This window comes from Amphiprion ocellaris, chromosome 20, assembly GCF_022539595.1.
Source record: "Amphiprion ocellaris isolate individual 3 ecotype Okinawa chromosome 20, ASM2253959v1, whole genome shotgun sequence".
Lineage (NCBI taxonomy): Eukaryota > Metazoa > Chordata > Actinopteri > Pomacentridae > Amphiprion > Amphiprion ocellaris.
In genome coordinates this window covers 27,994,536-28,019,323 of record NC_072785.1, presented here as the reverse complement: position 1 = coordinate 28,019,323, position 24,788 = coordinate 27,994,536, and the positions used below count along the sequence as shown (strand labels likewise).

The 24,788-nt window shown below is 35.6% G+C and overlaps 1 protein-coding gene across 5 annotated transcripts in view; it reads left to right on the top strand.

The window, feature by feature from the left end:
* The window catches only part of slc4a11 (solute carrier family 4 member 11), a 190,080-nt gene that overhangs the window by 105,245 nt on the left and 60,047 nt on the right, over nt 1-24,788 (top strand). For all 5 annotated transcript variants that reach the window (XM_055005728.1, XM_055005727.1, XM_055005731.1 and 2 more), the window contains exons 4-5: nt 6,279-6,322; nt 13,337-13,565. In XM_055005728.1, the coding sequence (XP_054861703.1) occupies nt 6,279-6,322; nt 13,337-13,565 (273 nt within the window). The remainder of the gene's footprint in view (nt 1-6,278; nt 6,323-13,336; nt 13,566-24,788) is intronic.

The following is a 24,788-nucleotide window of genomic DNA, read 5'->3' as shown; positions in this document are numbered from 1 at the left end:
AGCTATGCTTTTTTTTTTTTTTTTAAATAAAATAATGGCAACTATCTGAAAAATGCTGCAAATTATTTTACTGAACTAAATACCATAAAATATTTGTTTTTTATTGCTTAAAAGTTGAAAAGAAGTGAATTACTATTTCATAAAAATGTGGATAGAATTTACAGTCTTAACCCATATTTATACAGTCAACACATAAATTAATACCATTTGTGGTCAAAAATTGTAAAAATTTTGTGAAAATACAGATTTTTGCCCTTATTTTATTACATATGTTACTAAAAAAAATTATAAAAATAAGGATAAATTAAACCAAATTTTAATATTTACAATTGTTAAATTTTTAGATTTTTAAAAAAAAAAAAAATTCAAATAATGGCAACTAACTGTAAAATAATAAGTTTTAATGAGCTAAACACAAAAAGAAAGTGTAGTTTTATACTCAAAAATAATTTTTTTTCAAATAACGACAAATGTCTAAAATAATTAGAATTTCTAATAACTTAAATATAGCAAACAATGCACTTGTAGTCTAATTTTAGTGTCAAACGTAGTAAAAGAACAAATTACTTGCTAATTACAAGTGTTTGATTTGCACATTATTGTATTTTATTATTATTATTGTGTGTTTTTTAGGGTAAACATGTAAATTGATACTTTTTCCTGATATTACCAGTCATTATCTGTAGCCTGATGAAGCAGGTGAATCTATAAAATAACCTCCATGTCCAGTTTCCCTCTGAATACGACCCTCCACTATTCCACTGACTGACACTTGTGGCTTCCTGAATATTAATAATCAGCGGCTGCGGTGATCAAATAAGACATCAGGAAGGAAAACAGTGGCATGTCCCATGTTCTAATCCCTGAACGTCTCCTGGATTACTGTAAGCCACGCCGTGTACGGAGACGTTCCGGAGGCCATTAGACGGAGGCGATCACCGGGGACGAGCTAATCTTATATGAATATGTGAATATCTGCTGCAGCCTGACAGCAATTAGAGCCTCAGCTGCCTCCCTCCTCCGGGAGCGGATCAACCCGGCCGTGAGCTTTTTGATTGTGAGGCTTTGATGAACCAAATCCACTGCATCACCTGCCATCACGGAGGCTTCGTTTCTTTATTTCCCGTTTCCTCCCTGGCCGCCTGCAGGCTTTTCATGGAGGTGTTCCGCCGATCAAAGTCCCTTCTCTGCAAACACTTGTAGCTGTGTTATTGATATTCTGATCTCCTGAAGGCTTATTGGCTTGTTAAAGAAGGAGGACCCTGGAGGGAGGAGTCTGATTGATTTCCAGGCGACACAGCGGATCCCATGCAGCAGAGGAGGGAAGCCCACGGTAACCTAATAACATCCTCCCAGCGTGGAACGGCCACGACTCCGTTACGTAACGGAGGATGTTTTACAACAGGCAGCAGGCGTCTGACGGGCGGCTGGTTAAAGGACCCAAGGGTGGTGGAAAAATCGAATTCCCTTCATTCGTCTCTGGATTGTTTAACCCTCCTGTTGTCTTCCTTTATGGGCACCAAAAAATATTGTTTCCTCGTCTGAAAAAAAATCCAAAAATTTAGAAAAAAAATTCCCAAATTTTTTTGAAAATTTGCAAAACCTTCAGGAAGAAAATTCCAATCATTCCATGAAAGTTTTATTTAAAAAAAAAAAAAAAATCCCCCAAATTTGACAAGGAAATTTTAGTAAATATTTTCAAAAAAAGAGTAAAAGTCTTCCAAAAAAACTCCTAAAATATCTAGTGATTCCATATATATCAGTAAAACTTCTCATATTTTCTTTAAGAACATTAACAAAAAAATTTTTTTTAACATTTCTTTTTTTCCACCAAAAAATGTTCAGAGATTTCCCAAAAGTGTTGAAAATGCGGACATCAAAAATTTCACTTTGAAAATCTATTTTTTTTCTCCACATTTTCAAACTTTAAAACAGGTCAATTTTGACCCGCACGATGACAGGAGGATTAAAGTTTGAAAATGTGGAAAAAATAATTTTTCACAGTGAAAGCTTCCACATTTTCAACATTTCAAGGAACTTTTTGAACATTTTTTGGTGCAAAAAGAGTAATGTTTAAAAAAAATGTTTCTTTAAGAAGATTCAGGAAAAAATCAACCAAAATTCAGCTAAAATCATTGTATTTTGGTTGATTTTTTTCTGAACGTTCTTAAAGAAAATATTAGAATTTTTCCTGATATATATGGAATCACTTTAGATATTTTTAGGATTTTTTGGAAGATTTTTATTCAGTTTAAAAATATTTATAATTTTTAAAAAAAATTTAATTTCTTGCCAAATTTGGGAGATTTAAAAAAAATTATGGGAAATTTTCAAGTAATTTTTTGAGTTTTCTTCCTGAAGATTTTGCAAATTTTTGTAAATTTGGGGAATTTTTTGCTGAATTTTTGGATTTTTCCCAGACAAGGGAACAGTATTTTTGGTGCTCGTAAATGAGGACAACAGGAGGGTTAAAGGACCCAAGGGTGGTGGAAAAATCGAATTCCCTTCATTCGTCTCCAGATTGTTTAACCCTCCTGTTGTCCTCATTTACAAGCACCAAAAAATACTGTTTCCTTGTCTGACAAAAATCAAAAAATTCTGCAAAAAAATCCCCCAAATTTCTGAAAATTCGTAGTTTGTAAGACTCAACCACATAATAAAAATTTCAGAATATAATAGAAAATACAGTTATCCACAGAGATTCCTCCATTAACATGAAATAAATATGTTTTTCAAATAAATTTTGTCTTTAATGGTCAGCTGCATTGTTTTTAAAACTCTACCAAATTATAACTTTACAAATAAAATAAAACACAATTTTCCCCACTTAATTAATGCACATAATAGATGTTTAAAAAGTAGAATTTATGAACACATACACATTTTCTCCCCAAGAACATGAAATTAGATATTCTTCTTTTTTTCATTTTTTTGCCTATTAATGGCCAACTGCATTTTTAAAAAAATCTACCAGATTATAAGTTTACAAACAAAATAAAATACAATTTTCCGCACTTCAAATTTTAAAAGTGTTTGTTTTTTATTATGGTCAAACATGTTGATTTTAAATGTATGCCAAATAATAGAGATTAAAGATAAAGTAGAACTTCTGAATAAACACACATTTTCTCCGAATAACGTGAAAAAGGTTTGTTTTTTTAATTCATTTTATCTTGTTATGGTCAACTGCATTGTTTTGAAATCCAAAAGGTAAAGTAAAATTGAAGAATACACATGTATTTCCTCCCATTAACATGTAATAAAGTATATTTTAAATACAAATTATATCAGAGGAGGAAAGCCCGCGGTATCCTACTAACATCCTCCCTGCAGTAAACGGCCAGAACTGGGTTACATAACGCTTCTATGATTATATATTGTTTTCCAACATAAAAGCTTCTTCTTCCATTTCCTTTTTTCCCCCCAACACTGGGAAAATCCAAACCTTTGTACCTTATCTAAAGCGCTTGCCTTGGCTCCACAGACGTGTGCATTAAAACCTTATCAGTGCTGAATTTCCAATCCCTGTTCAATGGGAGCATTTAGAGACCTGCCTCTTGACATTTTCATCACTTCTAGTGGAAGGATCTACTTACTGGTGATTTCACAACTCCCCTCCGTTGCTAATGAACACTCTGTTTGCCGGAAAAAATGCTTTTTAATGCAAATACGGAACATTATCGGGAGCAGATTTGCATGAGAGCGTGGGCTGCTGAGGAAACGCCGGCATTTTGTAGGAAGTTGTAGGTCCCTAAAGGCGCTGACCTTGAATCACATGGTTCAAGTCTGCTTTCAAGTCGTGTCATTCTCCGTCTCCGTCCCTCCGTCGTTTCTTGTCATTCCCTCTCTGCTGGATCTTTAATAAAGACACGAAACGCCTCAGAAGATTGTAGTCATTGCGTTTGAAAATGTACAAGCTGTGACAGTCGGGATCAGAGATGGTTGTGAGGCCAGCGGGTCCAAGAGGGCCAAAATGTTACACAAAATAGATTCAATTCAAGTACTATATGTAGAATTATAAAAGATTTCCCACATGCTTTCTCCTTCTGTGACCACAAATACATAAACTTCTCTGTTAATGTAATAAAAAAAAAATCTCCTGTGAGCCTGAGCAGACCTTTTGTGATCTTTTTTTTCCAGAATTTGGTTATTTGAACAAAGATGCAACAAATAAGATGCATTTCAATGTAAAACAGACTTTTAATGCAGTGACACTAGAAAGAAATATTAGCTAAGAGGACAGTAAAGTGTGTTTAATTAAACAGTGTCATGTTAAAACAGGTAGCTAAAATTGAGTTTATATTTAGAAATGTAATGTGCAGGTGTGCAGTGTGATGTTTTTTTCAGAAAACCAATAATGTGACTAAAATGACTCAAATATTGTTTGATAGGAAAAGAAAACACATTTTCCATGACTGATCTACAATAGAAAGTTGTACAATAGAACAAAATGTACACACAAATCCAACACAATAACCAACACAGATCAGCACAACACACACACTAACCAACACAACACACACATTAACGAACGCAACAGACACACTAATCAACACAAACTAACACGACACACACAAAACCAACACAACACACAATAACCAACACAACACACAATAACCAATACAAACCAGCACAACACACACATTAACAAACACAACAGACACTCTAACCAACACAAACCAACACAACACACACACAAACCAACACAAACCAACACAACACACACAACCAGTTTGTTTCACCATTTAAATCACCACTGCCAATAGTTATTCAAGTCACCTGGTGAATTCCAAAATTTTAAAAAAAATTCCAATATTTTTCAATATTGCAATGCATAATTACAGAAAAACAACATGTCGTAATGTCAGTTTTTATTTCAATATTATTCGATTCTCAACTTGCTCTGTCCATATAATTATTTTTTAGCCCCAGTCTGATCTGAGTCCTTTAACATTCAGGATCTTCCAATCTAATCCGATATCATTTTCCTCGATAATACACACTTCTAGTACTGTCGATCAGCTGTAGTACCTGTTTGTTCCACCAGGTGGAGCCTCTTACTGTTTAACACTGTAGCGACCAGAGGAGGCGTCACTCAGACTACAGGAAGTTTCATGTTGGCAAACAGAGAGCATTGTGGGGGGTTAGCTAGCAACGGTTACCATGACAAAGACTCCTGTGGTGCTTAATGACCTCCGGACAGAACTTGTGTGCATCAAAAAAGCTGGATTTTATCAGGTCAGTGTTAAAAAAATCACAGTGTTTGTTCCAAATGTCAACTGTGCTCAATTTGTGATATCGGAAAATCAGTAATTGATTGATAGTTCTGTATTTATTGAGAAAATAGCTAAAAATTTTGCATCCTTAGCATCCTGCCGCAAATTGTGCTCTCCTTTTTAGACACCAAAGAGACATAAACAATATATTGGGCTTATGTTCATTCAAGTTAAGTAAAAAAAAATGCCTTGATCCCTACATCCCTGCTTTTTTATTGCTTTCATACTTACTTTTATATACAAATTTGTTTAGTATGAATTCAGAATACTTAGAACAAAAAAGGTTGTACGACAAGTTGCACTTTATTAACAGCTAACAATAAGTTCTCCACTGAAAACACATATTACCACTGTGAAACACTTGTTTATGTTGTTTATATTGCTTGTAATTTGCCTCATTTTTCTTTACTATTTCTTGACGTCCAACCGAGTACAAATTTCGTGTCGCCTCCTGTGAATCCACGTACTGGCATGACAACAAAGAACCTCGAATCCTTGAATGTTACAGTTACAGATGGGTGACATATTAAAAGAAAAACCTGAACCCTTTAGAATGAGGGAATCTGGTCACTCTGTTATGCCGTTTGGGGCTTTTTGCTGGCGTCCACTTGTCCTGTTAGACTGAAGAATTGAAGGGTCACTGCAGATCAATACACAGTTCTTTTGAGTGATTATCTTTATCCTCTCATGACACATTTCTGTCCTTTGGGGAGTGATTTCTTCCATGATTGCAATGCTGTCATCCATAACGCACACAGGGTCTCTGAAAGGTCTCATAAGTTCGAAAATAATGTAAATAAAATGTTAGAAATACGATTTATCCCTCAGTAGCAGTGGAGAATCAATGGGAAGGTGCATTGAAGGAGTTCTGGTGGCGACTTGGTTGGTTTTTCCTTTAATTTGTCACCCACATCTATATAAATATAACACAAAAAGGTGTGAAATACATCATGGTACACTTTAAATGTCTAACTGTTTGCATTTGTTTTGGTTTTTCCTCAGATGCTGATGACTCTGGTTGTGTGTTACTGAACACGTCAAGGAGGGTAAGCATGAGTATTTATCCACTAGACAGACATAAAATGGTCTATGTTGCATTATTTTAGTGGAAAAAACACGATTTTGGGCAGTTAAGTGACGATAATTCATATATTACCTTTACTGTGAGGGAAATCTGATTTGGTAACAAGATTTAAAAAGGGGAACAAACCACAAAAAGAGAAGTTGCAAAGCATCCAATATGCTAATGACAGACTTTGGCAGTGGCTCCATTTGAAGCTAATGCATACTTATGAGGGAAAGCCTCTACAGCCATCACCATCACCAGCTTGTAGATTAGAGAAGAAGGTGGTGAAATGTCAAAGTTTACCGACTGCTGATTGTGTGTGGAGGCGGGGAAATGATTTTTAATTGGAGTGAGAGGGTTAAACAGAAAATTAAAGACTAAAGAAAGGGCTATTCTAGGGAATGACGTCGACTTCCTTGACTAGATTTGCTGTAAGATTTTTTCCTGCGTCATTAGATAGCGAGAATCATCCAATGCTGAGCCCAGATTTTACATTTATTCCCCTACATTTTAGTGAACACTCGAAGTACACTGAGGTTAGTGAAACTCATGTAAGACTGGTTTGACACCTGAATGTCTGTCGTCAGAGTGAATATCTCGTGTTTAAAAGCTGCTGTTTGTCGTTTAATGCCACTCCATGTTGGTTTTATTGTGTTTTTTTCGCAGCATTCCGACACCAGCATAAAGTAAATCATCTACATTAAGACTAAGTATATGTGAATGATGCGGCTATGGATGGGAAATCACAGCGCCGTCATTACTGTTTGCTGACGCAGTTTGGGGATATTAAGAATTGCTCGGCGGCTGTGGAGTTTGTGGGTCTGAATAAAACATCTGCGACGGTATTGCCTGTTTGATGATCCCGTAGATTTGATTTCTCGCCCGAGGTCCTGTGTGTATTTACCGTTCGTGTATCGATGCATCAGCCTTCTGGCATCTTAATTGACTTTGTTTATGAATGAACGCTTCGCATTAGAGCCACAACTTTTTGTTCTTGTTGCACGGTGAGACCAGACTACCGACAACAGCAGCATCGGATGGTTGCAAGTCCTTACAAAATTGACTTTCAAATTTTATTTTCAAACCACCGATGCTGATAAAACATATAGATAATTAGATTTTAATGATGTCATTCATAAAGTTGATTCACAGAGTGAATCTGTGGCTAAAAATGTGTGATTTTATGGTTAAGTCTGTGATTCTGATATGAAACACTGAATGCCTTCTGTCTGCTAACTACACTGTAAAAAACATGAATATTTCAACAAAACTACTGTAAAATAAAAGAAAATAACTCATTAAAAAAAGCCAACATCAGTTTTTAATTATTAAAACACACTTGCTAGCCTTAACTTTAACTAATGTACATTTTTTTCAGTTTTTAATGTTTTTTTTCATGTGTTTTGTTAAAACTATGCAATTACTTAGTTTTATATTTACTATAATTTTGATGAGAAAATTAAAAGAAATGCGTTAGATGTGTGAGTTCATAGTCTATTTTTGTAAAGTCCATAAAATTACAAATAAAATAAAAATATGCAAATGCAAATAATTAACAGAATTTTAAAAATATGCAAATTAGGGGTAAAAATGGGGAAAAAAATGGTATTTTACACCATACTTTTTTTCAATTACTGATAATGTCTAGTAAAACCACAAAAATATTTTACATTTAAACCATAAAAATGAAAATTAAACAAACAAGCAACAAGAACAAACAGGCCAAAAGTGTAAATAATGTTTACATAAAAAGTGTGTATTTTTGTAAATTATTCTTTTGCAACATTTGACTATAAAATTACACTTTTTTTTTTTTTACTGTATTTAAGTCAGAAAGTCAGAAAATATTTTTAAACAGATATTTGCAATTATTTTTTAAATAAACTTGGGAATTTTTTAAGGTGGTATTTTCTAGATGTTTTCTGTTTTGTTAAATTACAGAGAACATTTAGAAAACTCATAGACAGAAGTATTGTTTTTTATAACACAAAAAACAGGCCAAAACTGTAGATAATCACATCAAAATATGTCTTTTTTTTAAAAAAACAAATAATTGTTCATTTTTTAAAAAATGTTTTTTAATAGTAGTAATATTATCATTTTTAAATATGTGACAATAAATTATACTGTTATAGTGTATTTATATGAGCTAACAGATATTTCCACTGTTTCTACAGTTTTTGAACATTATAGTATTTCACCTTTAATAACTGATTTTTTTCTGGCATCCTTGCTACCAGATTTTCATTTCATTTCATTTTTGTTTTTATAATTTTTTAAATTCTTGTTTACAGTGTACCTAATTATGCTAACTAGCTAAGCACCAGCAGTTTTTCTGCAGAATCCCAGCCTCCACCTTTCAGGTTTCCTTTAAACGAGCCAGTAGATCCCATCAGTGCTTCGGGTCTTTTGTCTGCTGCTTCAGAAATGAGAAACTGCTGCTTGCTAATTCTGCCCGGAGACCAGAGCGGAGGAACGCAGGAACATACTTTATTAGCATATCGTGTACCCAAGTCATAATTTAAATCACTTAGCGGAGTGTTTTAAAAACCAATAGCGCAGCGAAGAAACCTTTAATGCTTCCTTTAGCCTCCAGACTTGGTCAGCTCGCTGCATTTTAGATCATTTAAAGCTTTGTGGGGCTTGAACAGAAAAAAGAGAATCACAGTGATGAAGGCAGCAGAAGAGCTGCTCTGTGGGAGGATTCCTGGAATGATAAAGGATCATTTTGCTGCTGTGTCTAATGTGTGGACCAAAATTCAAATTGGATTTAAAACTCAGCTAAGTTTGTGCTTCGTTTCTCTCCATGCAGAGTGTCTGCAGCACTATCTGTCTGATATCTATTTATATTTATCTCACTGTGATCCTTACAGAGGATGTAGTTTAGTGCATCAGTCCAACTGTACAGGAGGTTCTTTTCCACAGGAACAAAACAAAACCATATTTTTTAAAATCACAGATAAGAAAACATGTTTCTGGGTGTGCTACAAGCATCTCTAGTGCTGGAGGTAAATGGTTGTTTCTGGTTCAAAGAGTTTAAAGCAACATCCGGAGGAAGTTAGTTTAAGCTATTTTTTTCTGTTTAAAAAAACAAACAAACAAACAAAAACATAATATTCCCTGGAAAATGGGAGACAAAAAATAATTAAATAACAAAACAAAACAGCAATTTTCCATAATTAAAACACAGTTGCTTGCTTTAATATTAAATGATGTTTATTTTATTTTACTTTTGGGCTGTTTGATGTTTAAAAAAGTATATTTACAGCTCTTAAAAAATATGCCATTGCCTATAGTTTCTTAGTTACTGTGATATAACAATTTAGTTATTTAATGTAAGAAATCTTGTAAAAGACAAGAAAATTTATTTTACATTAGATGTGACAGTTTATTTTGTAAGTCTGCAAAATTACACATATTAAACTAGTAAAAAGAAATAAGTTTTAACAGGTATTTGTCATTATTTGCGATTTTTTAAATTTTATTTTATTTACAATGATTATACATAATTGTCAATAACTCAGTGTTTGGGAGTAAAAATAAAATAAATTATGATTTTAAATACAAAAATATTATATATTTATAATGTATTTTTAATACAAAAAGTTTACATTGGTGAATTACAAAAAATAAGAATGACCTTATTATCATTATTATTATCATTGTTGTTGTTGTTATATTAATTTAGATGTTGACTGAAAAAACAAATAGGACAAAACTGGATAAAAAAATTTTATTTATGTTTTTTATAAATAATAAGACCTTTCCCTCCCAATTACAATGTTTTTCTTGTCTTTAGATATAATTAGTTTACAGACATTTGATATTATTTAAAAAAAAATATTGAATAAATAAAAAAATTTAAACTGTTGGTGCTTTTTAGATTTTCTCTGTTTTGTTAATTTGACTTAAACAAAATACAAAAAAAAAAAACAACAACAAAAAATAGGACAAAACTGAAAAATATATATAGATGTCCAGATCAAAAATCTGTATTTATACAAATAATAACACTTTTTTTCCCTCAATACTTGACTGGAAAATTACATTATTTTTCTTGTCCTCAGATATAATTATTTTACAGATATATGCTGTTATCATCACAAATAATATAATTTTCTTCCTAACATGTGACCATAAAATGAAATACAGAGATATAAAGGGATGTTTCTGGTTTGAGGAGTTTAAAGCTTTAATCTGTGAACCACAAGACCCCACATTTTACCCAGTAGGACCAGAAATGCTTTCAAAACAAAGCCAAATGAATTCATATTGTACAGAAATAACTCCAAAGACTCCGGACTCGAAACTTTCTTCTCGGTGTTTGTTTTATTTTCAAAAGAACAGCAGGAAATCCACTCATCTTCAGGGTTTCTGTCAATCAGGCAATCGATGGAGCCGAGGACTGGTGGGTGTCGGGGCTCTTAATCGAGCTGTGTTCGTCTGTCTGTCGATTCATTTGTCTTTAGGTGATTCTCAGAAGCCGCTAGTAAGATTTAAATTAACTCTGGAGGGATGAAGTGCATGTGTTCAGTGCTCTGCTCTTTGAAAAATGGTTCAGGAGGGGGTGGTTCTGAGAAAAACTTCATATTTCTAGGGCGCTTTTACACTTTAAATCGGTGAGGGGTTTGACAGGAAGTAAAATTACTGACCTGCCAGAAGTTCAGGAATGAAAAGTTAGGTTGCTTTTTTTCAGGAATTAGTCAGGAATTAAAAAAATCAGTTAATTAAAGTGGCCTGAAAAAACAAAATGAGTCACAATTAGTGTTTGGAAAATGCATAGTAATCGTACTGAAATGCAATATTCCAGACATTTTGGCTTTCAGAACAAAATGTAGACAATAACAGACCAAACTGTGGCAAAGATAGAGACAAAAAACAAAACTAAATTGAGTATTTTTCCTGGAATCCAGCTCTGCAGACAAACTGGAGTAGATGCAATTTCACAGTGTGTTACAGTCTTTAAAATTACTCTGCTCTTGTCACATTTTCACTCATTTTTCGCTGCAATTTAAAGTCCTTCACCTCTATGGAAACAGAACAAGCATGACTAGTAGCAGAGAGATGTTCTCTGTGCAGTATGACCAACTTATAAAGCCATAAATCATTTTAAAAAACTTGAGTTTCTTGGATTTTTTAGTTTCCAAAAATGTACAAAACCCGTAATCAACATCAATCAGTACATCATTTTTAAAATTTCACAGATGTTTTGGTGAAATGGTAGCCCTACCTACTATAGACATCTTACTCTTTGCATTTTTAATGGGTTTTCATACTTGTCTCCTGTTTGTTCTGTGTAAACACTGCCTGCAGTTCAACCCAGTCAGTCCAAAAAGTCCCTGAATTTTTGTCACAGCTGAGTCACCAGTGACTTCCTGGTTACACCCCAGAGTATAAAATTTTATATTTTTTACACAATCTACAGACGTGGAAAAATTGATTAGACCATCCAGTTCAAAACTGACTCATTGAAGCTGGTCTGAAGTCACACAGAAGAAGCCCTTCATCAAGGAAAGGCAGAGGAAAGCCGGTTACTGTTTGCTGGGATCACAAGGATTGGACTGTTGATGATTGTTCTAAGGTTCTCTTCAGGGATGAATCCAGTTTTCAGTTGATGTCCACTCCAGCTAACTTACTGGTTAGGAGGAAGCCTGGAGAAGCTACAAACCAGACTGTCTGCCCCTACAGTAGAACATGGGGGTGGATCAGTGACCATCTCATGGGGGTCCTCAGGGGGGTCCTCCACACTGGGGGCTGTGTCTGGTCTGCTGCTGAGGGTGCTGTCCATGAGTCCCTTCGGCCCGGCTGGTTGGGGGGCTCCCCACCTCGGTGTGGGGGTCCCCCTGTCTGTCGGGGTCGGGGGGGCTGTGGGTCTGGGTGCCAGCGCCCCCAGTGGTCATGGCCTGCGACTCCTCCCAGTGTGGACGACCCCAATTGGAGGCGTTTTCCACAATCGTCAGTGTCATGCCATGTCTCCCTACTGTCAGTGGTGGGAGTGTGTGTGTGCGTGTGTGTGTGTGTGTGTGTGTGTGTGGACGTGTGCGTGCTTCTGCAGTTGTGTGCATATATGTATATATGGAGGGAGGGAGGGAGGGACGGGTTTTCTTGTTTTTAATGTTTTTAATGTTGTAAAGCACTTTGCGTTGCATTTTTAACTGTATGAAAAGTGCTCTATAAATAAAGTTTGATTTGATTTGATTCGATTTGATTTGATTTGATCTGGGATAGTTTCAGTCTGGGTGGAACAGGGCAAATGCAACTGGGTGAAATGACAAAAACGAGACAAAATGACAAAAGCGAAACACAAAATGACACAAACGAGACACATGACAAAAACTATACACAAAATGACAAAAACTATACACAAAATGACAAAAGCGAGACACAAAATGACAAAAGCGAGACACAAAACAACAAAAACGAGACACAAACGACAAAAACGAGACAAAATGACAAAAGCGAGACACAAAATGACAAAAACGAGACACGGGTGGTCTAATCATTTTTGCCATGACTCTAGATCGACTAAATGGTTATTGTTTGGTGAATTTTTAAATTGAGACATGCAAACTAAAGTGAATTTGATGAAATATCGCAGTTTTAAACTTGTTTTGGTTGAATTGCATGGCTTCTTAGTTTCAATCAATCTTTGCAGAGGATTGCAGAATTTTTTGTTTTTTACAGAATCTGGTTCATGCAAACAGTGGGGTTTGGGAAATTTTTTAAAAATAAGACATGTAGAATAAAGTGATTTTGATTAAATATTGTGATTTTAGGTTTAGATTTGGTTTAGATCCCCAATTTAGCAGGTCACAGATGAGTAGCTGTCAGAAAGTTGGAAATCTGATTATTCTGTGTTTTCTCACAGTTTCTAGCTCTGATAAATGGTGTAATTTTGGGGATTTTGATGCCTTTCAAACCCACCTGCAGGATTTATTGGTCCAGAAGGTTAAAGCTATCTCAGACTTTGAAACGAAATCCATCTTTTCCGCAGTATGTGAAGCTGATGAACTTTGAGGAGGAGGTCCGGGCTCACCGCGACCTGGACGGCTTCTTGGCGAGGGCCAGCATCCTGTTGGACGAGACGGCCGCCTCCCTGGATGACGTCCTGAAGAGGATGCTGCACCACGTGGGCCAGGACAGCCACGTGTCCGAGCCCACCTGCAACTTCGAGGAGGTGATGAGCATGCTTTTCACAGACGCAGGAGCTCAGGAGGTCAACGGTAAGCGAGCGCACGCCGTCCAACATGCACGTTACGCGACACCAAACGGCATGTTAAAGCACCTATACAGTCACAGATGCACAGTGAGACAGACAGAGCCGAGGCTTCCTGCAATCAGACTAAGACCACACAACATCTAACACCTGACCTAAAAACATCCGACGTCTGCACATGTCAACACTGACCTGAAAAGCAGCTTCACCTCGGGCTCGGCAGCAGAATTGTCAGATAGACTTGAAGAATGGTTCAAGAAGCTTTTAAAACCCAAAGGAAAGTTTGTGATGTTTGAAGCGAGGCTGTCAATCTGCCCCACAGCTTCTTCTTCTTCATCTTCTGTTTTTTTCCAGCGGACGCACACGGAACTCAGTGTGCTGGAAACCAAACACATACAAACACAAAGCTAACAAAAATCATTCTGAATGTGTGTTGCTTCTTTTCATCTTTCCATCAGGAGTATTTTTCACAAATGCTTTTGAAATTATTCTTTCAACCTACTTGCCTTTTTAAAGAACCCCTTATTTGCATATTTGAACATTTCTAATTTTATTGTTTGGCCTCTGCTAAACATCTTTGCATGCTCTAATGTTTGAAAAACACATTATTCTTCTCCTAATGTGTATTGCAACAGCATTTTTTCTCACCTTCTGTCTTGAATGCTTCATTTTAACTCCTGACTCTATAAAGGCCCCCTCTTTAAAAGCCCAGTCTGAGCCACAAAAGTGAAATAACATTGATTTATGTGCCTTAACTGCAGATCTATGAGTATCGGGATGTAACTCCTGCAGAAACGACTAGCTAAACTAGCCACTCGAGAAGCATGATGCAAATGTGTTACATGATGACATAGATAAGTAACAGAAGAAAAAACTCGACCTCAAGAGAGGTGATTCAGGAAAAAGGAAACTGAAAAGTATGGGCTCTTTAAATCAGTTAAACATTTTTGATTTAATATTTCAGGAAATAAAGAGAAGTGCATTTTTCAGACTGCAGATATAAGTATATGGATGTAGCTTTAGTCAGTAAATAATCCAAGAAAGCTGTGAGTTTTTGTTTTAGGGCAGGTTAAACACGTGGGCATTATGTAAATGTGTTACATGATGATGTAGATAAGTAACAGATGAAAAGCCTCGACCTCAAACGAGACAATTCAGGCAGGCGAAGAGCAAAAATACCTCTCTTTTGTGTGCAATTTGTTACTTTTAGTTGCACAAAAAGCAGCGATATGATAGATGAAAGAAAGGGAAAAACACAAAAAGCAGAATAAGGGCTCTTTAAATCAGTTAAACATTTTGATTTAACATTTCAGGGAATAAAGAGAAGTGTGTTTTCAGACTGCAGATGTAAATATAGGGGTATAGTTTTAGCAAAAGTAGCTCTAGCAATTAATGGAAATAATGCTAGGAAAATGTGCATTTTTTGTTTTAAGACAGGTCAAACTAGCCACTTAGCAGACATTATGTGAATGTGTTACATGATGGCATAAATAAGTAACAAAATAAAAGCCTAAATGTCAAATGAGGCGTTTTAGGCAGGTCAGGAGCAACATTTTGTGGAAGAAAATAACTCCATTTTGTTTGGACTTTGTATGTTTACAAACCTTTTAGTTGCACAAAAAGCAGTTATAGAACAAATGAAAGCAAAAAAACAAAAAGCAGAATATGTGCTCTTTAAATCAATTAAACATTTTAATGTAAGAAGAAGGATGCCTTTTCATGGTGCAGATATATTGATTTTCGAATCTCGCCAAAAACTGAAATTATTTTTAATATTGCTGACATGTTAATATTTTTTTAGGCCTTACATACATCCATGTTTTAGGAAAGATCTAATGTAACAGCCAGAACTATAAGTATATGGATGTAGCTTTAGCAAAAGTAGCTCTAGTGAGGAAATAATACAAGAAAGCTGTGCATTTTTTCTTTAAGGGCGGGTTAATTGAGCCCCAAAGCAGGCATTATGCAAATATGTTACCTTTTAGTAGCCCAAAAAGAAGCTATATAACGCCTGAAATAAAGGGGGGAAACACAAAAAAGCAGAATAAGGGCTTTTTAAATAAGTTAAACATTGTGCTTTAATAATACAGGGAAGAAAGAGAAGTGCATTCTCAGACTGCAGGTAAAAGTATATGGATGTAGCTTTAGCAAGTAAATAATGCAAGGAAGCTGTGCATTTTTTGTATGAGTGTGGGTTAAAATAGCCACAACATGAGTGTTATGTAAATGTGTTATATGATGACATAGATAAGTAACAGAATAAAGGCCTGAATTCCATTTTGTCAAATGAAGTGTTTCAGGCAGGCCAGGTGCAGAGTTTTTTCTTTTAGTGTGGAATTTGTTAGTTTGCAGACCTTTTAGTTGCACAAAAACAACTAAAGGAAAGGGAAGACTCCACAATGCAAAATAAGGGCTCTTTAAATCAGTGAAATGTTGCAATTTAATATTTCACGGAATAAAAAGAAGTATATTTGCAGACTGCAGATGTAACTATAGGGGTGGAGATTTAGCAAAAGTAGCTCTAGCAAGAAAATACAAGAAAACTGCATTTTTTTTTAAAGTTGGGCCAAACTAGCTGCTAAGAAGACGTTATGCAAATGTGTTACATGATGATGTAGACAAGTAACAGAATAAAAGCCTAAATGTCAAACGAAGCTTTTTAGACAGGTCAAGAGCAGAGTTTTGTGGAAGAAAACAATTCCATTTTGTCTGGATTTTGGAAGTTTGCAAGCCATTTAGTTGCACAAAAGCAGCTATATAACACACCAAAGTTAAATCACTTAAACATTTTGATTTAAAATTCCAGAGAATAAATCAGGGTGCTTTTTCAAAATCTAGAATGAATTGATTTTCACTCATCTTTACTGAAATATAATTACTGTTAGGCCACAAAGACATGCATATTCACGACAGATAAAAGTGTGTAAAATGTAAAGTTTCTCGTGCTCCTTACGTTCCACTAATGCATGGAGTCACTTGTGAGATGTTCTGTAGTTTCTGCAGGTTCGGAGCCCATTTGTCAGCTCACAGATCCCTGTCACATTAGCCGAGTCCCTTCAGCACAGGTTCTCTCGGTTAAGGCAAATCTCTTCAGCCCATTAGAGCAAGAGAAATCCGCCCTCTTACATAACCGCATGCAGCCATTGTTGAAGCTTTTTTTTTTATGCGCTGCAAGCTGGATCGAATAATTGTTTGGCAAATGAAACTTTCCTGCTAGTTAATGCGACACACGTGAACTGTAAAATATTTGCAGGGGATTTAACGGCGTGCAGACACAGGAATAAACATAAGCAGGGTTTCTTCCTCTCGCTGTGGGAGCATGTGGAGGTAATGGCAGAGTGAGGCTGCCTGTCATGGAATCGTTGTCCGGTGTTTTCCTGTCTGGCTGGGCTGAAACCTCGGTTGTTGGTGGTTAGTCAGAGGTGGGAGGTTTCCGACGCTCGGCCTGCACAGCTGCCGCTGACAGATACACAAGGTGATAATTGACTTCTGTCATCGATCACTCACTTAGCTTTTCAAATGGCTCTCCGAGACTCTCAAGCTGCGCTGGCTGCTGCTACTTGACTGTTTCTACTCCCAGAATATCCCACAAAGAGGCTAAAGAAGAGGCTTTTTATTTTTTTCCCCCGCTTTGTGGCTGCCATCTTTGCAAAAAGGAATCAATGAGGAGGTTCTGGTGAATTTGAAACTGCACCAAAATGCAAATAGGAAGTAAAACAATTCTTATTTTGTACATGAAAGATGCTTTTAAATTATACAAACTGTTTGTGCAGGAGAAATTATAAAGAAGTTAGACTTGAAAATATGCATCAAAATGTCTGTTTTCCATGTCGTCTGTAGATTTCATATATCTATGGCTCTTTACTTTTATTTTGAAATAGCATAGTAGTAGACCAGAATAAGGGGGATATTCTATTACATGGACAAAAATGGGACAATGCTACAATCTTGACTGTCTGTACTCCCAGAATATCCCACAAAGAGGCTAAAGAAGAGGCTTTTTATTGTTTTTTTTCCCTTTGTGGCTGCCGTCCTTGTGAAAAAGAATCAATGAGGAGGTTCTGGTGAATTTGAAATTGCACCTAAATGCAAATAGGAAGTGGAAAATTCTTATCTTATACATAAAAGATGCTATTAAATTACAAAAATTGTTTGTGAAGGAGAAATTATACAGAAGGTAGACTTTAAAATATGCATAAAAATGTCTGTTTTCCAAGGAATCTGTAGATTTCAGGTATCTATAACACTTTACTTTTATTTTGAGATGGAATGATTTATTATTTGGACAGAAACGGGAGAATGCTCCAATAATGCAATGAATGCTTCTTGACTGTTTCTACTCCCAGAAACAGAAAATAGAAAATATCCCACAAAGAGACTAAAGAAGAGGCTTTTTAAATTAGTTTTTTCCCGCTTTGTGGCTGCCAATTTTGCGAAAAAGAATCAATGAGGAGGTCTTGAAATTGCACCAAAATGCAAATAGGAACTATAAACTTCTTATTTTGTACATGAAAGATGCTTTTAAATTATACAAACTGTTTGTGCAGGATAAATTATAAAGAAGTTAGACTTGAAAATATGCATCAAAATGTCTGTTTTCCATGTCGTCTGTAGATTTCATATATCTATGGCTCTTTACTTTTATTTTGAAATAGCATAGTAGTAGACCAGAATAAGGGGGATATTCTGTTACATGGACAAAAATGGGACAATGCTACAATCTTGACTGTCTGTACTCCCAGAATATCCCACAAAGAGGCTAAAGAAGAGGCTTTTTATTGTTTTTTTTCCCTTTGTGGCTGCCGTCCTTGTGTCTGTTTTCCAAGGAATCTGTAGATTTCAGTTATCTATAACACTTTACTTTTATTTTGAGATGGAATGATTTATTATTTGGACAGAAACGGGAGAATGCTCCAATAATGCAATGAATGCTTCTTGACCGTTTCTACTCCCAGAAACAGAAAATAGAAAATATCCCACAAAGAGACTAAAGAAGAGGCTTTTTAAATTAGTTTTTTCCCGCTTTGTGGCTGCCAATTTTGCGAAAAAGAATCAATGAACAAAAATAAAGGAATTCTTACTTAATGCATAAAAAGAAAGGCACTTTCAACAGACTGAATGTAAATTAAGATGGTGTTCTGTGCATCCTGTGCTCACTAACTAGACATACAAGAGAAAAAGAATCAATGAGGAGGTTCTGGTGAATTTGAAATTGCACCTAAATGCAAATAGGAAGTGGAAAATTCTTATCTTATACATAAAAGATGCTATTAAATTACAAAAATTGTTTGTGAAGGAGAAATTATACAGAAGGTAGACTTTAAAATATGCATAAAAATGTCTGTTTTCCAAGGAATCTGTAGATTTCAGTTATCTATAACACTTTACTTTTATTTTGAGATGGAATGATTTTTTATTTGGACAGAAACGGGAGAATGCTCCAATAATGCAATGAATGCTTCTTGACCGTTTCTACTCCCAGAAACAGAAAATAGAAAATATCCCACAAAGAGACTAAAGAAGAGGCTTTTTAAATTAGTTTTTTCCCGCTTTGTGGCTGCCAATTTTGCGAAAAAGAATCAATGAGGAGGTCTTGAAATTGCACCAAAATGCAAATAGGAACTATAAACTTCTTATTTTATACATGAAAGATGCTATAAAATTACACAAATTGTTTGTGCAGGAGAAATTATAAAGAAATTAGACATCAAATTGTCTGATTTCCAAGTGGTCTGTAGATTTCAGTTGTCAATTACTCTGTACTTTTATTTTGAAATAGCACAATAGCAGACCAGAATAAGGGGGATAATTTAATGTATGGACAATAATGTGATATTTCCAAAATTATGCAACAAATGCTACAAGACCATTTCTTTCCCAAAATATCGTGCATAGAGGCTAAAGAAAAGGATTCCTGTGCAAATCAATTAATAGGTTCTGTTAAATTTGAAATTGCACAAAAATGCAACAAAAATAAAGGAATTCTTACTTAATGCATAAAAAGAAAGGCACTTTCAACAGACTGAATGTAAATTAAGATGGTGTTCTGTGCATCCTGTGCTCACTAACTAGACATACAAGAGATGTCACTAGGATTTTTTTGGGGGAGTTGAGCAACTAAAGGTTCTGTTTAAATAATCCTGGGCTTGGGTTATCTCTATGTGCATCTTTATTAAAGCGCTTCACAAACTAAACATATAAGAGACAAATCATTTGGTGAGTAGGGAAACAATAAAGAAATTACTTTAGACTTTAAAATAGGCATAAAAAACTTTTATTTTATTTTGGAATTGGATGAAAAAAGACCAGTATAGGTGGGAAATCTATTATATGGATGATAATGTGACCAATTATGCAACAAATACTACTTCACTGTTTCTTCTGAAATGCTAGAGAGGCCTTTTTGTGTTTTTCCCTTTGTAGCTGTCATCTTTACTGAAAGGACTCCTGTGCAAACCAATAATGAGCTTCTTTTGAATTTGAAATAGTACAAAAAATGCACAGAGAAATCAATGAATTCTTATTTAATACATTCATTAAAAGCACGTTCAATGCTCTAAATATAACTCATTGTAATTAAGATGTGCTAATTATCAGCTAGTGTGCGTTGTGTGCAAAGTTACTCATTAACTAAAGATAATGAGTAACTTGTGCTGAGTTGTGCAACCAAAGGTTCTGTTCTCTGGGGAAATGCATCAGCTGCAGCAGGAGAAATAGAATTATGAGAATAAACCATAATACGGAGGATGATGTGACAGTTCTACAATTATGTAACAAACAAAAATGATTTACAGTTTGAAACATCCAAATTAAATTATATGAGTTGTTTGTGCAGGAAAAATAAAGAAATTGGTTTTGGTTGTAAAATATGCATCACAAATCCTGCTTTCCAAATAGTCTGTGGATTTCAGTTACCAGTTACTCTTATATTTATATTTTGAAATAGGATTATAATAGACACTTTACTTTTATTTTGAAACAGCATGTTATTAGAGGCAGATCATTTATTGCCCGGAGGATAATGTGACAATTCTACAATTATGCAACAAAAATTTGCAATTATGCGAAAAGAAATGAATATTTATCATTTTATGCACACAGAAAAAGCATTTTAATGCTTTGAATATAATTTTTTATTGTTAATTATTGGTAAGTTTGCATCCTTATTAAAGTTAGTCATTAACTAAAGATAACATATGCATAATTATGATATTTTAAACAATAAAGACATTAGTTTTGACTGTAAAATATGCATCACAAACCAGTTTTTTGAAGTCGTTTGTAGATTTGAGTCACCTTTTACTCATATTTACATTTTTAAATAGACTATAATAGACTTTTAGTTTTTATTTTGAAAGAAAATGATAATAGAACAGTATAAGGGGGACATTTAATGTAGGGAGGATAATGTGAAAATTCTACAACTATGCAACAAATAAAACTGACAAAGATTTGCATTCTGAAACATGCAAATGAGCAGCAGATGCCATCAAATTATACAAATTGTTTGTACAAAAAATTAGTTTTGGCTGTAAATTCTGCAAAACAAAAACAGTTTTCGAAAATGTTTGTAGATCTGAGTCACCTTTTCCTCTTTAGTTTATATTTTGCACTATAAATTACCTCAAACGGCGTGTTTGTAGTTTTGCAATCCGAGTTCGAATTCACACGTGAATCAGTCGCGTCGGCGCCGAAGGGGAGCATAAAATCTCTGAGGGAGGGGGACGAACAAATGCTCTTCCTGGGGGAATACATTCATATCGCATATAAGTATGTTATCGACGGGACGCATCTCTTCAGGTATTAATTTCTGCCGTATCTGCGCCTGCTCTGCCACAGTGGGGTATTACAGCTGGGCGAGCAGGGCCGGCTCATTTGGAGTGTAATACTGTACAGCTGCGAGATAAAGAGAACAGGGGCGAGATTATAACAGGCTCTGAAAGGAGGGGAGAATTACAGAAATGAAAAAAAAGATGAAAGCCCACAGAGATAATTAGTCCAACTTGTACAGAGGAGTCGATTTTTTGGAGGCCAACTTGTGCTTCTTTTTTTTTTTTTTTTTTCCTGGCGTCTTGGGATTCGCCGATGGAGAGCGGAGGAATAACACTGCTGCTGATGCAAACGCACGCACCATAATATCCTATATTTCTAATTGAAAGCCTCTAAAGCAATAAACACTTCCAGGAGGATGACGAGCAGCTGCCACAGAATGACTAATTGCCAGTGTTTTGACTAACGATGTATTGTGTAATTGTGTTTTCCTTCTTCTTCCTCAGCGCTGTTTGCGACGACTGTACTGTAATTTCTGCCCTAAATTGCTGTCACCTTTGATCGATCTCGCCGGCTCTCCACTTCGCCTCAATTTGCATAATCCCCTTGTGTGTTTTTTTTTTTCCCTTTCCTTTCTTGCCAACTTGAATCAAAACCACAAAAACATATTTATGATTTTAAATATGAGAAGTGAGGATGGGAGTTCCTTCTGAAAACAGGAGTAATGTCTTAAGAAAATAGACAGTTAAGTCCCGAATCATTCATCCCTGTGCCACATTTAGACTTATAGAGGCTTTTTAAATTTGAATTAGAGGTTTATTCTGGCTGGAAATGACATAAAAAAGGACGAAATGACAGTAAGACATTGAGTTAGAGATGTTAATGACACATTTTAGCTATTTCTCACTCGTTTTTGCTAGAAATCCTTTCATTTCATCTATTGTAAAGCCACTACAGCACGTTTTCTTCATGTCTCCACTGGGATTTTCTTCCAGTCCTCTGTTGTGATGCTCCAGGTCTTTAAAGTTGAAGGTTTTCTTGGCATCGCTCTGGTCTTTTCTAAAGACCCTCAATAAGATTCAAGTCCAGACTTTGGTTTATCTGCTATGTTTCATGTCATCGTCTTGTTGGAAGGTCCAATGCAGCCCAAGACCAAAGTTCTCTGATGTTTTCCTGCAGAATCTGCTGGAAAACACTCCCAAAAACATCACATTCCCGCCACCATTTTAGACCTTGAGGATGGTGTTCTTGGGGTTCAATGCTTCTCCTTTCTGTTTCCAAATAAAACCTGCATCCTTATGTCCAGAAAAATACACAAAACTCATAACCAAAAGGCTTCTTCTTCACCCGTTTGGATCTTCCTCCATGTAGATGAGCCTTGATCAGTTTCCTCCTTGACTTTTTGTTCTATAGCTGCTCAGATTCATGAGAATATCCTTCTTGCTGATCCTTGAATTCGTCTTGCTGGCGCAGGAGTCACTTTTAGCTTCCCACCTTGCTTTTTTCTCAGCATGGAACAACTTGTACTTTTTCTGCTTTGCACCGTGTCCACTTGAAAACACTTGAATGTGTTTTTTTTTTTTTTTTTTTTTTTAATCTTTTCCTGCTTCATGAGTAGATACAATGTGCAGCTTGCTGTCGGTGATGAACCCTAATAGCGGCACACTTTGGTTTTAACCGTGACTAGCAAACAAGTGACTAGAGAGCTGCTGCGATGTTGGTACTTTATAATGTATTCGAACTCTCAGGGGCATTGTAGAAATAACCAGGATCAGTTTAAATGACATAAAGGCTGCTTTTTCAGCAGTTTAAATGGGTACGAATAGTTCTAGACTTGGCATTTCAGGAAAAACAAAGCATGATTAACCTGTTTAACATAATGTTTCACCATTCTTAGCCTCCTTTAAATGTAATTTTCAGCCAGAAGAAACCTATTAGCAACTTAAAAAATCATTCTAAATCAAAATTTGGCATGAAAATGAATCATTTGGGCCTCAACTATACAACTGCAGTTGTATATATTGTGAGTTTTGCAACCCACGAAGCCATTAAGATCTTAGACAGCCTGTTTAATGAATCTACATGACCATCTGTTAATCTGTGCTGGAGCATATTTTGTGCAGATAAATGTGTTTTCCTTGACAGCAGGTATAACAACATACCACTGGTTGTATCTTTTAAATGTTCACAGGGAAATGAAGGTTTCCCCAGCTCACAGAAGATGAGAATCAACAACTATGACCAATTTAGAACCACACATTACATTAAAATGCATGTTTATGAATGCAAACTCCACTCAGAAATGTCCTAAACTGAGCTCTTTGGTTTTAACTATGACTTGCAAATAAGTGACGAGAACTGATGCATCATCTGTTGTTGGTTTATAGTGTATTAGAAGACTCTAGGGCATTGTAGAAATCACCAGGATGTGTTTAAATGACATAAAGGCTGCTTTTTCAGCACTTTAAATGGGTACGAATAGTTCTAGACTTGGCATTTTAGGGAAAACAATCATGATTAGCCTGTTTAACATCATGTTTTACCATTGTTTGACTCCTTTAAATGTCATTTTCAGCCAGAAGAAACCCAACAGCAGCCTAAAAATTCATTATAAATCAAAATTTGGTATGAAAATGAACAATCTGGGGCTCAACTATACAACCGTAGCTGTATATATTGTGAGTTTTGCAACCTACGAAGCCATTAACGTCTCAGACAACCTGTTTAATGAATCCACATGGCCATCTGTTGATCTGCGTTGGAGCATATTTTTTGCAGATAAATGTGTTTTCCTTGACAGCAGGTATAACATCATACTGTTGACTGTGTCTTTTAAATGTTCACAGGAGAATTAGAAGGTTTTCCCAACTTACAGAAGATGAGAATCAACAACTGTGGCCAATTTAGAACCAGAGATTACATTAACATGCGTGTTTTTGGATGCAAATTCCACTTAGGAACATCCTAACTATGGCTCTTGGTTTTACAGTAATCCTCTCCTGGCCAGTTTCACATTCTGCAGGACTGATCGGAATACTAAAAACATTAATTCAAGCTCTTTTCTTGTGAAAAAACCCCTCCACATGTGTCATTTGTTCCCTCTTCTTGATACCTTCATTCATTGACGTCTTTGGGTTTTCTCTCATATAACTACTATCACTGATAAAATCCAATTTTTGGTAATAGCCTGTAGACAGTAATCACGATAAGATCTCTCTGTGCCCAACAAAGATGAGACATTGAGGGATTTTCTCTGGAAAATGATATTTAATATGCATGAGGTAAAGGAGGGCAGGAAATGAAGCTTCTGTTCGGCGGAGATATTTATGTGCGTGCCTGCTAACCACACAATCGCTCTGTACATGTGTGTCGGTTTGTCTGAAACCTAAGAAAACTGCTCGTCTGTTGATCAGAACTCACTCTCTTGTTTCTCTTCTTGTGTTTTTTATTTCTTCTCCCC